Raw genomic sequence first — 13,889 nt, 5'->3', positions numbered from 1 at the left:
GTGGGGTCCTTGAGACGTGCTGGTAAGACATGCAGTGTGAGCTCAGTATAAACCCCTGTTCACGGACGGACACCTTGCATCCCTAAACTGTATCCTAGGAAAACTGGGGTCAGTAGAAACCACCTATGGAGAGAGAAGATGACAGTCTTGCGTGGTAATTATTTTTTCAACCGGGATTTTTGTTTTAGAGAGTCAAAACTCCCAACCGCCGCTGACAGCGGGAAGCACTCGAGAGTGTGAGCGCGCCCATTCTCCACCCTGTGGGTGCGTTAACACTGTGTGCTATAGGTGTGGTCTCTTTGGACGCCGCCCCGTCAACTATTCGTTATCAGCAAGAATGACTGAAGAGCGTCTCTCCCCAAATACAAATCATTTCCCATAAGTGCCACCCAACCTTTAATCCATTTGCCATAAAGCTACAGAAAGTGGGATCAAATCTTTTTTTTTCTGGGGTACACTCTGCAGCAAATAACTTCTTGAATGGTTTAGCCAGAAGTAATATTATTTGCGGGTGTCTGGGAGGGTTATGTTGGATAATTAGTTATTCCTGCTTCTAGATTTCTCCGGTCTTCAATTGTAAGAGCCGTTTTATGGGAGAAAATCCTGGAGTCCAAACTACCATTTTCTGTGTTTGAATGTGCCTGGTTTTTCTGCGTTTTTAAACATTACACTAACGTTATCAATAATACCTGGTGTTCAGCGAGCCTTTCTTTGTGCCAAAAGTTGTACTTGGCGCTTGACCTCATTATTGTAATGAATCCTTCCAGCAACTCCACGAGGGGCTCCGTGATGTGTCCCCTTTCATTTCTAGGGAGACTGAGGCTCAGAAAGGTTATCCCACTTGCCCAAGGTCAAATAACTAGCGGGTGATGGAGCCAGGGTTTTAACCTCTCTGACCTCACGGCCACGTTCTTCACCAGCCTGCGCCGTGGGGCTTCCTGAGAAACGTGTCGGTGCTGCCTTCAGACCCGCAGACACTCGCATCCAGTGTCCTTCACTGGCAGAGGAGGGCATCAGCCCTGCCTTCGGTTTTAGGGACCTTGTCTCGATCCGGGAACCGGACTGCGGGCCGCTGTCAGAGCAGGAAGCCTCACACTCCCTGTAGTCTGCCCTTAAAGGACAGATGTGTCGCGAGCAGCTCGAGAGAGTGCAGGGGTAGGGGAGGGAGGGGGGACCTCAGGGCAGAGCCCACGCACACTGGCTGCAGCCGCCTTTCAGGTTTCCTGCCTGACACCCCCAGTAACACTCAGGCTGCGTGGGGAGAGCAGCAAGACGGCTGGGACCCCTGCCTCCTGCCGCCCCTCCACCGGCCCGCTCCCGCCTCTTCCTGTGTCCCCCACGGCACATCCTCTGAGAACGTGGCGGTGTGGCAAAGAGCATGAGCGTGGGCATGAATCCGGAGCTCTGCCCCAGCCCAGCTGTGAAACGTTGGCTGTATTACCCTGGGAGCCACGGTCTCCCCATCTTTCAAAGCACGGTACCTGCGTCACAGGTTCACGAATGAGTCCGTGAGCGAAGCGTGACCGAGTTCGCATATTTAAAGCGCCTCGCATGAGGGCAGCACATACTAATGCTCTTTTCCGGGAGCAGGCACTGTTGTCTTCTTCAACGCTGTGGACCTGATGGATCAGGCTTCTTTCTGGGCCCTGAGTGGGCTCCTGCTCCCTGCATCTGCCTTAAGACTCTGCTGGGGAAAAAAATTCTCTCTGACCTTCTGATGTTATAGTCAAGGAAACTGACGCCCAGGGAGAAGAGGGAGTTTCTCAAGGCACTTGTCCTTTTAGTGAAAGAAACGGACTTGAACCAGGGGCTGTTGGACCTCCCTCCTAAGAGCCGGTGCTCTGCGGTTTTGGTTCATGGAGTCATGGGAGATGGAAGGGCCTCTAAATCATACCTGCCTTTCAAAGTTCCCATCAAGTGTTGCCTGCTATAGAAGCCTTCCCTGACCACCTTTCACACCCTCCGCCCCCGGGCTGAGCCAGGAGGCCCTGGGCCACGGTTCCCATCATGCCCCAGGCTTCCATTTATCCCCAGAAATACTCTGACAAGGGTGTTGATACAGTCTGGAGCTACCAAGCTAGACATGTAAATTTACAAAGAAAAACCTATGCTGTTTTTTTACTATGGCACTAGATGGAGAAGGGCCTCGTAGAAGTTGAATGAATGAGGGGCACCTGGCTGGCTCAGTCAGTAGAGCACAGGATTCTTGATCTCAGGGTTGTGAGTTCGAGCCCCATGTTGTGTGTAAAGGTTACTTAAAAAATAAAATCCTAAAAAAAAGCAAGTTGAGTAAATGAACATACATAAAGGCAGATTGAATCTTTATAGATTCCTAACACTTTTTTTAATTTTTTTATTATTTTTGAGAGAGAGAGACAGAGGGCGAATGGGAGGGGCAGAGGGAGAGGGAGACACAGAAAAGGAAGCAGGCTCCAGGCTCTGAGCTGTCAGCACAGAGCCCGATGTGGGGCTCGAACCCACATACTGTGAGATCGAGACCTGAGCCGCAGTCCAACGCTTAACCGACTGAGCCACCCAGATGCCCCGAGGTTCCTGACACTTTTAACAAAGATTCTCCCCTCCTGTGCTTTTTCGCCTACCAATTCTGTCTTTCTGTTGCATTAAGATTTCTGATATTGAGAGCCGGATTTCAGCCCTGACCATTGCAGGATTAAACATAGCACCGTGTGTCCGCCTCACAAGAAGACGCGATCAGAAGCAAAGGAACCAGGTGCGTTTTGTCCCTCACTCCCTCTGTTGGAATATTGCCCCACCTGGAAAATTTGGAAGATAATGTATCTTTGGCTTTGCAAAGGCGTATTGATTGCTGTGTTCTGTTTGTAGGTACAAACCATAGACACATCAAGGCAGCAGAGGAGGAAACTGCCTGCCCCACCAGTGAAAGGTGTGCTTAAAGGAAAACAGCAGAGCTATCAAAGAATTAAGCCTGACTTTGAGTGACTTGGTGATCTGACTTTGAGAACCAGACCTAACGGGGAGTTCTTACCTAGAAGTGCTCTTGTGGAGAATCTGTCTGGACTTGAATCCCCCCAAGAGGCAGATCCATGGACAAGGATGTGATTTGGAACGTGATTGCAAAAAATCGTGGTAGGAAAAGAGAGAAATGATTCAGGGAAGGAAATTAAATCAGTACAGTCCAATGTCTTTTTTTTTAATGTTTATTTATTAATTTAGAGAGAGTATGTGTGTGTGCAAGTGGGGGAAGGGCAGAGAGAGAGAGAGAGAGGAGGAGAGAGAATCCCCAAGCAGGCTCCGCACTGTCAGCACAGAGCCCGATGCAGGGCTCGAACTCATGAACCGCGAGACCATGACCAGAGCTGAAATCGGGAGTCAGACTGAGCCACCCAGGCACCCCGGTACAGTGCAATTTAGTTCATAGCTTACTTCTCTGGGCAAATGAGGCTGAATCCTGCTGGGGACTTCCTGGGAGACAGTATTGACTGCACCTCAGAGTTTCCTGCCCAAAGAACAGGAAGATGAGGATATCAGCTGTCAGCCCTCAGCCTCTGAAGTTTCCGGTGGGGGTGGGGAGGCATTAATCCCCTGGTACTTCTGCCCCACCCCGTGCATGAGCCAAGGGAGTGACGGTGCTTGGGGTCACATGCTTCCGGAATGTGCTGAATGACAGAATGTGTGGTGATGTCAGGGAAACGTGGGCAGGACACCGAAGGCATCTAACACAGCGCCCCGCCCAGAAGGGAGTCCAGCAATGCCGGGGTGGCATCCTCATCCACTGGGCATTTTGAACACTTTCCCTGGATTTAGGAGCCGCTTACAATGATGCCAAACCAGAAATTTAGATCTACAAAGTAGAAGAACAGACAGACAGAAGATAGATGTTTGACTCTTGGTTCCACCGATCTTTTCTTCAACAAACATTTATTGAATGCCTACTTTATATTCCATGAGACCCTATACAATTACAATTTATTACAGATCCACGGTCCCTTATCTGAAACCCTTGGATAAATATATGTTTTAGGACGTGTTGGACATCAGAAAGCTAAGACGGTACATGTACTGTATATTTCATAACAGTCCCCTCCCTCTGGTGTCTGGGGAAGCCTCTGATAAACACATTAAATCCTCTCAGCAAAGCTCGAGAATGTTCACACTGGGTGGGATGGACCAGGATTTTAAATGGCCACATTTCAGTTTAAGTCAGGGTTTCCCATCAGACAGTTTTGGCCCCAAAGTTATAAAGATTTTGTCTTTAGAGCCTTTTATAGTCCAGAATTGCAAATAAGGATTGGTGAACTATGTTCAATTATCTCCAAGCTACCTCTTCCTGGAAAGCCGCTAACAATTCTTGGGTTCATTTGGTGCATATCATAAACATAGACATAGAATTTAGAGATTCTACAGTCAGACCTGTGGACTGCAATGAGATGCCAAGTCTAGAGCAAAAATCTGGGTGATGGGGACACCTGGTCTTTCTTCCTCAACACTCGGCCCCGCTCCTGGGTACCACTGACTTCCATGTGTTTCCTTTTAGCCGAAAACATCGAGGCGTCTTCAGTGACCACCATTAAAACATTTAACCGCAACTTCCTTCTCCAAGGCTCCTTGACAAACAGGACTAATGAAAGGAAAAGCACCACCAAGGATTTGATGGTAAGTCAGCCCTGTCTCAGTGCCCGTCGCTTCCACTGCCGATGGTGCCTCCAGTCTGTAGCCCTTCCGTCTACAGCTCCCCCGTCAGAGCCCCAGGAAGCATCCTCCGTGGATGGTTTCATGGTCCGTTGGCTGGGGAGACGGGCGGGGGCGGGGTGCAGTGAGAAGTGATGAGCACCGTGCCCGGTACCGCTCACCTCTTTGATATGTGGCTACGTCCTCTCAACCGTACATCCAGCTCCTTGTGGGGTTTGATCCGAGAGAAGTAAAAATACGTACATGGGAACGTTAAGGTCTGGTTGAGGTGCCAGAGTCTTTCTCCTGTTTTTGATCCAAATTCACTCTTCCTTAAATCTCTTATTAGCCCTGAATTACTTGTTGTGCTCCTGAGAAAAGCCAGCAGCTGCCCCTAAATGCAAAGGGAGGGACAGGACATCGTTGGCACGTAAAGAGGCGATCGCGTACAGAGGGCTAACGGACTCTTTGCCTGAACACCAACACATGCTTCAGGTTTGGGCAAAGGCTTGGTGCTGTTGATACGGGAAGTGATAATCCAGCTAACCTGCCTCAGTGGTACCAATATGCTGAGGGCAGATGATGTCTGAGTGACAGGATTAGAGCAAGGGCCAGTTTATTCTGTTATCTTTTATGCCTCGCCCCTCCCTCCCTTCCCCTTCCTCCCCCCCCACCGTCCCTGTGCTCTGAGTGCGGAGCACCAGGTAATGATGTAATGGGGGGCGTGCCCTTTGGGGTTCCGGATTACTGCGTCTCTTAGGCACCCCATGGCAACAGCGCTGCCCGTTAGCTTTTCTTCACTGCTCAGCCGTTTCCCTCGACCTTTTAAAGTCCAGTTACTTTGCTCCTGGCCATCAGAGCGTTACTTCAAAGAGTGAAAAAGAGGCATTACGCACTTTAAAGGGCAGACCATTAGGGTCAGGGAAGGAATCTGTTATAAATAAGAGAGTTACAAATAAATTACCTTTCATAGAGATAGAACACAGATCAGGGGGTGCCAAGGGCTGTAGGGAGGGGCCATCGGAAGAAGCCACTCGGTGGATAGGAGATTTTACTTTAGAGGGACAGGAGGTTTTCAAACAATGGCTGCACAACATGGCGAATGTACTAAATGCCACTGGGCTGTTCACTTTAAAATGGTTAATGTTGGCGCGTGTGGTTGGCTCAGTCTGTTGAGAGTCCAACTCTTTTTTTTTTTTTAATGTTTTATTTATTTTTGAGACAGAGAAAGACAACATGAGCAGGGGAGGGGCAGAGAGAGAGGGAGACACAGAATCCGAAGCAGGCTCCAAGCTCCGAGCTGTCAGCACAGAGCCCAACACGGGGCTCGAACTCACAACCCGTGAGATCATGACCTGAGCCGAAGTCGGTCACTCAACCGACTGAGCCACCCAGGCGCCCCAAGAGTCCAACTCTTAATGTCGGCTCAGGTCATGATCTCAGGGTAGTGAGATCAGGCCCCACACTGAGAGGGGAGCCTGCTTAAGATTCTCTCTCTCTCTCTCTCTCTCTCTCCCTTCCTCTTTGCCCTTCTCCCCTGCTCATGCTCTATCTCTCCCTCAACATAATAAAATAAAATAATAAAATGGTTAATGTTACATCACCTAAGTTCACCTCAGATTATTTTGAAGAATAAGTTACCTTTAGATAATACAGCGAGGTTAAAAATGAAAGAATGGACAATATTTCCTAAACAAATGCAAACAAAACCCAGCAATATCACTTTCAAACAAAGTAGAATCCAAGAGAAAAACATTTGGAGAAAACGGGGAAGGAGGATGTTTTAATTTTGATTTTAAAAAATCGGGGTGCCTGGGTGGCTCAGTCAGTTAAGCGTCTGACTCTTGGTTTCAGCTCAGGTCATGATCTCATGGTTCGTGAGTTTGAGCCCCACATCGGGTTCTGTGCTGACAGTGTGGAGCCTGCTTGGGATTCTCTCTCTCCCTCTCTCTGTCCCTCTCCCACTTGTACTGTCTCTGTCTCTCTCAAAATAAACAAGTAAACTTTAAAAAATAAATAGGTAAGTCCTGAGCCTTTCTTGATTCAGCATGCAAAAGTGATACAATTTATTGTGCCATGGCTGGTGACTTTAAAATTCCCTTAGCAACCCTTGGGAAGCCCAAATATGCCAAAAATAAATACAAATTACAAGGCGCCTGGGTGGCTCAGCTGGTGAAGCGGCCAACTTCAGTTCAGGTCATGATCTCACGGTTTGTGAGTTCAAGCCCCGTGTCAGGCTCTGTGCTGACAGCTCAGAGCCTGCTTTGCATCCTGTGTCTCCCTTTCTCTGTGCCCCTCCTCTGTTTGTGCACACGTGTGTGCTCTCTCTGTCTATCAAAAATAAACATTTTTTTTTTAATTAAGTACAAATGAGAGCATGTGAATAGTATAATTAATAAGCTTTAGTTAAGGCATTTCTCTTACTTTACACTTCATGGAAGATTCACTTTGTTTCCAAGCATCAATGGACCCTTTATAAAAGTTGATTTTTCACCAGCTACAAAGAAAACCTATTGAGGTTACAAAAAGCGACAAAAGGTGGGAAGCATAAAACAAAACTTCTGTGACTCCAGTGCCAGAAATAATCTTCAACAGGGGGCGTCCAGATGGCTCAGTCAGTGAAGCATCCTACTTCAGCTCGGGTCATGATCTTGAAGTTCATGGGTTCGAGCCCCGCGTCAGGCTCTGTGCTGACAGCTCGGAGCTTGGAGCCTGCTTCGGATTCTGTGTCTCCCTCTCTCTCTGCCCCTCCCCTGCTCATGCTGTCTCTCTCTCTCTCTCAAAAATAAATAAACATTAAAAACAAGTTTCAAAAAGAGAGACTCTCCAGCCGCGCTGTCATGCAGAGCTCTCCAAAATGATGGATATGTTCTCTGTGTGGTGCCCAATATGGCAGCCGCCAGCCACATGGGGCTGTTGGGCCCTTGAAATGTGGCTACTGCCTTGAAGGAACTGATTTTTTAAATTTCACTCATTTTAATTAATCTAAAGAGCCACATGTGCCTAGACTACCAGAAGTGACAGAGCAAACCTAGCATATTGGAACAAAACTTAAAATACACAGAAACTCGACTTGGAAGTTAGAAAGCACGTATACCCACATACACGATGCATCCCAGACATCAGAGATAAAGGCAGAAACCAATGAATGCAAGCCAGAAAACTATAGAAATGATCATAAGTTCAAGAGCTTATTCTTCAAAAAAATAAAAAGCAGAGTGTTTTGTAAGCCAAATCAAGAAAATAAATAAATAAATAAAAACAAGAGACTCTAACAGATGTAAATTTTTAATTTAAACATACCATGCGATGTAAATATATAGTAATGAATTTTAGAGGCTTAATTCTAATAAAATAAGAATTACATCAGAATATTAGTAAGAACTGACTTAAAACTTAGTAAAACGTAAAGAAAAGATTGTCTGGGGCCATCTGGGTGGCTCAGTCAGTTGAGCATCTGACTCTTGATTTTGGCTCAGGTCATAATCTCACAGTTCATGGGATGAAGCCCTGCATTCCAAGAGAGCTTAGAATTCTCTCTCTCCCTCTCTCTCTGCCCCTCCCTTGCTCACTCTCTCTCTCTGTCTCTCAAAATAAATAAACATATTTTTAAAAAAAAGACTGGACAAATAGTTTTGCTGATAAATTTTTTTTAAGTTTATTAATTTTGAGAGATCGCAAGCAAGGGAAGAGCAGAGGGAAGGGGAGAGAGAGAATCCCAAGTAGGCTCCATGCTGTCAGCACAGAACTGGACTCAGGGCTCAATCCCATGAACCAAAGTGAGGTCATGACTTGAGCCAAGATCAAGAGCGGGAGGTTTAACCAACTGAGCCACCCAGACACCCCTCAGGGATAGATTTTTTTAAGCAGAAATTAATTCCAGGCAATCTAAAGTACTCCGGAACACTTAACTTGAAAACTGAAAGATTCATGTTGTGAAGCTACACGTACGTGTGCACACGTGTTTCATGCCTGCTCACTCACACACACGCGTGCACACACACCCCACACAACAGCTATCCTTCTTCACATGTACACACACGCAGCTTACTACATAACGCATCAGCAAGTTAACTGCAGCCGTAACTTTTACAGAAATGCAAGGATACCTTTAATACTGAGGTATTGATTACTCAGTTACATCAGTAGTTAAACAAGAAAAAGTCATTTCTTCCCAAATTAATTTGTAGTTTAATCCAATTTTCATAAAGCTCTCAGTGGGACTTTCTTTCGAACTAAAGTTCCCGAAAGAATGACTCAGAAAGAATAGACAAAAGCATTTTGCAAAATTAAAGTGATTTTCCTGCTAGATTTTTTTAATCTTTATTTAGTTTTGAGAAAGAGACAGAATGTGAGCAAGGGAGGATCAGAGAGAGACAGAGACAGAGACCGAATCCGAAGCAGGCTCCAAGCCCTGAGCTGTCAGCACAGAGCCTGACGCGGGGCTTGAACTGACGAACCATGAGATCATGACCTGAGCCGAAGTCGGATGCTCAACCGACTGAGCCACCCAGGCGCCCCTCCTGATAGATTTTAAAACAAATTAAAAGCTATAAAAAAAATGGTCAGTGGAAAAGAAGGCTCAGAAGAGGTACAGGCGTATATGAGAATGTGTTTTTGATTTGTTTTAAAGTATTAAGAACTACCTTTTGCAATTGCACCGAAAACAATAAGATACCCAGGAATAAACCTAACTGCAGAGGTAAAGGATCTGTACGCTGAAAACTATAAGACATTTATGAAAGAAATTGAAGAGGGCAACAAAGAAATGGAAAAGCATTCCATGCTTATGGATTGGAAGGACAAACATTGTTCAAACGTCTGTACTCCCCCGGCTGCCTGAGAGGCTCAGTTGGTGAAGTGTTCGACGTTGGTTCAGGTTATGATCTCACAGTTCGTGAGTTCGGGCCTCACATGAGGCTGTTAGCGGGGATCCTGCTTTTCTGTCTCCTACCCCCTCTGCCCCTCCCCGCTCTCAAAAATAAATAAACAATAAACAAATAAATGTTCTTTTAAAAATAAATAAATCAACGTCTATACTACCCAAAGCAATCTGCACATTTAATGCAATCCCTATCAAAATACTACCAGCATTTTTCACAGAGCTAGAACAAACAATCTTAAAATTTGTATGGAACCACAAAAGACCCCAAATAGCCAAAGCAATCCTGAAAAAGAAAAACAAAACTGGAGGCATCACAATTGTGGATTTCAAGCCATATTACAAAGCTGTAATCATCAAGACAATACGGTACACGCACAAAAACAGACACATAGATCAATGGAATGGAATCAAAAACCCAAAAGTGGACCCACAACTATATGGCCAACGAATCTTCAACAAAGCAGGAAAGAATATCCAATAGAAAAAAGGACAGTCTCTTCAACAAATGGTGTTGGGAAAACTGGGCAACAACATGCAGAAGAATGAAACAGGACCACTTTCTTACACCATACACAAAAATAAATCCATACACAAAAATAAATCCAAAATGGATGAAAGACCTAAGTGTGAGACAAGAAACCATCAAAATCCTAGAGGAGAAGAGAGGCAGCCACCTCTTTGACCTCGGCCGCAGCAACTTCTTACTAGACACATTGCCGAAGGCAAAGGAAACCAAAGCAAACATGAGCTACTGAGACTTTATAAAAATAAAAACTTCTGCACAGCGAAGGAAACAACAAAACTAAAAGGCAGTCTATGGAATGGGAGAAGAGATTTGCAAATGACAGATCTGATAAAGGGTTAGTATCCAAAATCTATAAAGAACTTACCAAACTCAACACCCAAAAAACAACCCAGTGAAGAAATGAGTAGAAGACATGAAGAGACACTTCTCCAAAGAAGACATCCAGATGGCCAACAGACACATGAAAAGATGCTCAACATCACTCATCATCAGGGAAATACAAATCCAAACCACAATGAGATACCACCTCACACCGGTCAGAATGGCTAAAATTAACGACTCAGATGACAGCAGATGCTGGAGGATGTGGAGACACGGGAACCCTCTTGCACTGTTGGTGGGAATGCAAACTGGTGCAGCCACTCTGGAGAATAGTATGGAGGTTCCTCATATCAACAACAGCCAAACTAGGGAAAGAGCCAAAATGTCATCAACTGATGAATGGATAAAGAAGATGTGGTTTATATACACAATGGAAGATTACTCAGCCATCGAAAAGAATGAAATCTCGCCATTTGCAACAATGTGGATGGAGCTAGAATGTATTCTGCTAAGTGAAACAAGTCAATCAGAGAAAGACAAATACTGTATGATTTCACTCATACGTGGAATTTAAGAAACAAAACAAATGAACTTAAGGAAGTGGGGGTGAGAAGAGAAGAGAGGGAAGCAAACCACAAGAGATTCTGAACATAGGAAATTGGCCATGGGGGTGGTAATGGGAAGGGAATCAAATTAAATAACTGCTGTATTCCACATGCCAAATAAATTTCAGACAGATTAAAAAGTACAGGTAGGGGCACCTGGGTGGCTCAGTAGCTTGGGCATCCGACTTAGGCTCAGGTCATGATCTCATGAGTTTGTGAGTTCAAGCCCCACTTCGGGCTCTCTGCTGCCAGCTGGGAGCCTGCTTCGGACCCTCTGTCTGTCTCTGTGCCCCTCCCCTGCTTGTGCTCTGTCTCTCTCTCTCTCTCTCAAAAATAAATAAACACTTTTTTAAAAAGTATAAGTAAAAAATGCATCACTTTGGGGATGCCTGAGTGGCTTAGTCGGTTGAGTGTCCGACTCAGTTTTGGTTCAGGTCATGATCTCATAGTTCGTGGGTTCGAGCCTGCTTAGCATTCTCCTTCTCTCCCTCTCTCTCTCTGCTCCTCACCTGCTCATGTGCATGCAGGTGCACCCCTCTCTCTCTCCAAAATAAACTTTTTTTAAAGTATCACTTTTTAAATAATTAAATATTCCCAGTCAACGAGCACAAACATTTTTTATGATATAGGAAACAGGGGCACCTGGGTGGCTCAGTCGGCTAAGCATCCAGCTCTTGATCTCAGCTCAGGTCTTGATCTCAGCGTCTTGAGTTCAAGCCCTGCATTGGGCTCCATGTTGGGTGCGAAGCCTATTTAAAAAGAAAAAAAGCAGGAGACGTTTTTAATTGCCTTTTCTTGCTCTTGCCAAGTGGCTGATGACCATGAGCTCATTGTCTCGCCGTAGGAGCCCAGTCTGGCGTCTGCTGTGATGTATTAGTGCCACGGAGCTCCACTGCCAGTGACCCACTGCCTCCGGCCGTACACGACAGTGCCTTGACCCAACAGCCATCCAATACTGTACCGATTTCCACCCGAGGAGGGGGCCTGGGGGGGCCATGGTGCACCACTGCACAGGGCTGTCCTGATACCTCACCCAGAAAGCAGCCCCAGACTTGAGCACTGCGGTCTTGCCCACTCGCTGCCTTCGGCTCCCAGGGGAATCCAAGACAGAAAACCGAGACGCTGGCTTCCAACAACAGAGCTCCCTGTTCAAAAGACGCATCTTGTCCGTGTTCGCTTCGCTACTGTGTGTTGTCTTTAAGATCTCTCTTTTTTTTAATCCCTTTGATTCAACTGAAAGTATATGTCAATAGTTATTTGTCCAAAGGAGAACCGTTGGGAGCTTGGGGGGGGGGGGGTGGAAAGAAGGGAGATGGAGATTATCATTTAATTATCACCAGTTCTTACTAATCTCTCAAAACCACGTTTGCCCCACAAATGCTAAGGAAAAATGTGCAGATGTCCCCGCAGTGAACATCCGGACCGTCCCATCTGGGGAGCGCGCACCCAGCAAGGATGCAGGTCTCCCTCCAGCCGCCTCCTTCCTGGGAAGCTCCTAGCTACCCCTCTCCCCACACCACACGACCATAACCAGTGGCCCAGTCATTTCCATCGCTTTGCAATCACACACCACGGAATGGAAAGTTCTGACTCACCCACGCCAGGCCCAGGTCTTTCTGAATCGAGGTCTCATGGAGAATTTAGGGTTTCTCCTTGGACTCACTGACAGTTTCCCCACTGTGAAGGGGAGAGGAGCTTGAGAAAGCTCACCATTGGCTTAACTTTGGGGCGCTGTCTGGAATCCACGTGATGCAGCTTAGTGATGGCCGCGTCTAATTGGATTCTAACCACATGAGAAAATGTCCTCCAGAATTTATTTCCCAGTAGATAATTCGGCAAAAGTAGTAGGATGACCTTACAGGAAAAAAAAGCAAGGACAAACTGTGAGTTTAACAGACACACGAGCCGACACGTGCTCCACGTTTGCGGTCTCGAAGGCATGACCGTGTAGAGTGTGCTTGTAAAAGCCAGTGGAGAATTCCGCTCAATGAACTGAGCATTTACAGCCTTTGTTAAAATTTGTCCCTGAGACATTCTGAATCTTAGGAAGAAAGCAAACGATGGGGGGCAAGGGGATAGTTTGACCGAAATGTTTTAAGTGACTGCTTTGAGGAAGGCAGTTTCTTCTCACTTTCATCCTTGGAGCAACCCTCTTCAGTAGGTATCCCCACTTTTCAGATTTGGGAACCGAGGGGGCCAGAGAGATTAGTTTGCCAAAGTCACACCTCTAAGCCAAGTGTCATCGGAATGCCTCCCCAAAGCCTCGCCCTGCGTTGGTTTCAACTTCTACCTTCTTTTGCTGCTACACACATTGCCAGACCTGATTTGCTGCTGAAATGTGTGTTCCGATCCATTCCTGATGCGATCTACCTATCTTCCGGTGACACCCTTTGCTGATCCTGTGTATGTGCTATCCAACAGAAGTGACTTCTTTGAAACACAGTAAATCTTGGCTTTTTGTTCTGTTGGTATGACTCAAAGCAGACAAATACAAATTTTAAAAACGCAACAACAACAACAACAAAAGATCTGAGTTCCAAATCGAATGTTTCCTTTAAGAGGCATGAAAAGCAACTATTGGTGTGTTCCAGTGTTAATATTCAGTTTTCTTTGACAAAAATGTGTACTGTGTAAGCCTTGCAAAAAACAAAAACAAACGAAAAAAAAAAACAAAAAGAAAAAAAAAGAAGAAGCCTGCTCTATGGCATTTGAAATTTTATAAAGGTTTCCTTGTGCCAAATAAGTGCAAAGATTTAATTTACTATTAAAAACCATAAGCATATGTTATAGTTTCGGAAGAATTATTTTGTCATCAAGTGATTTTGATCTTCAGTGTCGATATTTATATTTAGATTAATTTTTATAAATGAAAATATTTTAATGGTTTAAGAAAACGAGGACA

At 45.6% G+C, this 13,889-nt stretch overlaps 1 protein-coding gene across 3 annotated transcripts in view; it reads left to right on the top strand.

The window, feature by feature from the left end:
* LOC122492129 (myosin VIIA and Rab interacting protein) overlaps nucleotides 1-13,645 on the top strand; it is a 375,178-nt gene extending 361,533 nt beyond the window's left edge. Inside the window, exons 14-17 of one of the 3 annotated variants that reach the window (XM_043595686.1) lie at nucleotides 2,627-2,731; nucleotides 2,845-2,905; nucleotides 4,517-4,635; nucleotides 11,832-13,645. In XM_043595686.1, the coding sequence (XP_043451621.1) occupies nucleotides 2,627-2,731; nucleotides 2,845-2,905; nucleotides 4,517-4,635; nucleotides 11,832-11,864 (318 nt within the window). In that variant the 3' untranslated portion in view covers nucleotides 11,865-13,645. Of the gene's footprint in view, nucleotides 1-2,626; nucleotides 2,732-2,844; nucleotides 2,906-4,516; nucleotides 4,636-4,999; nucleotides 5,845-9,283; nucleotides 9,695-11,831 lie in introns of those variants that run through there. The other 2 variants (XM_043595688.1, XM_043595687.1) reach the window with 2 other exon arrangements.
* Nucleotides 13,646-13,889: the final 244 nt, after the last annotated feature.

Source organism: Prionailurus bengalensis, chromosome C2 (assembly GCF_016509475.1).
Source record: "Prionailurus bengalensis isolate Pbe53 chromosome C2, Fcat_Pben_1.1_paternal_pri, whole genome shotgun sequence".
Lineage (NCBI taxonomy): Eukaryota > Metazoa > Chordata > Mammalia > Carnivora > Felidae > Prionailurus > Prionailurus bengalensis.
This window is presented reverse-complemented; position numbering and strand designations above follow the sequence as displayed.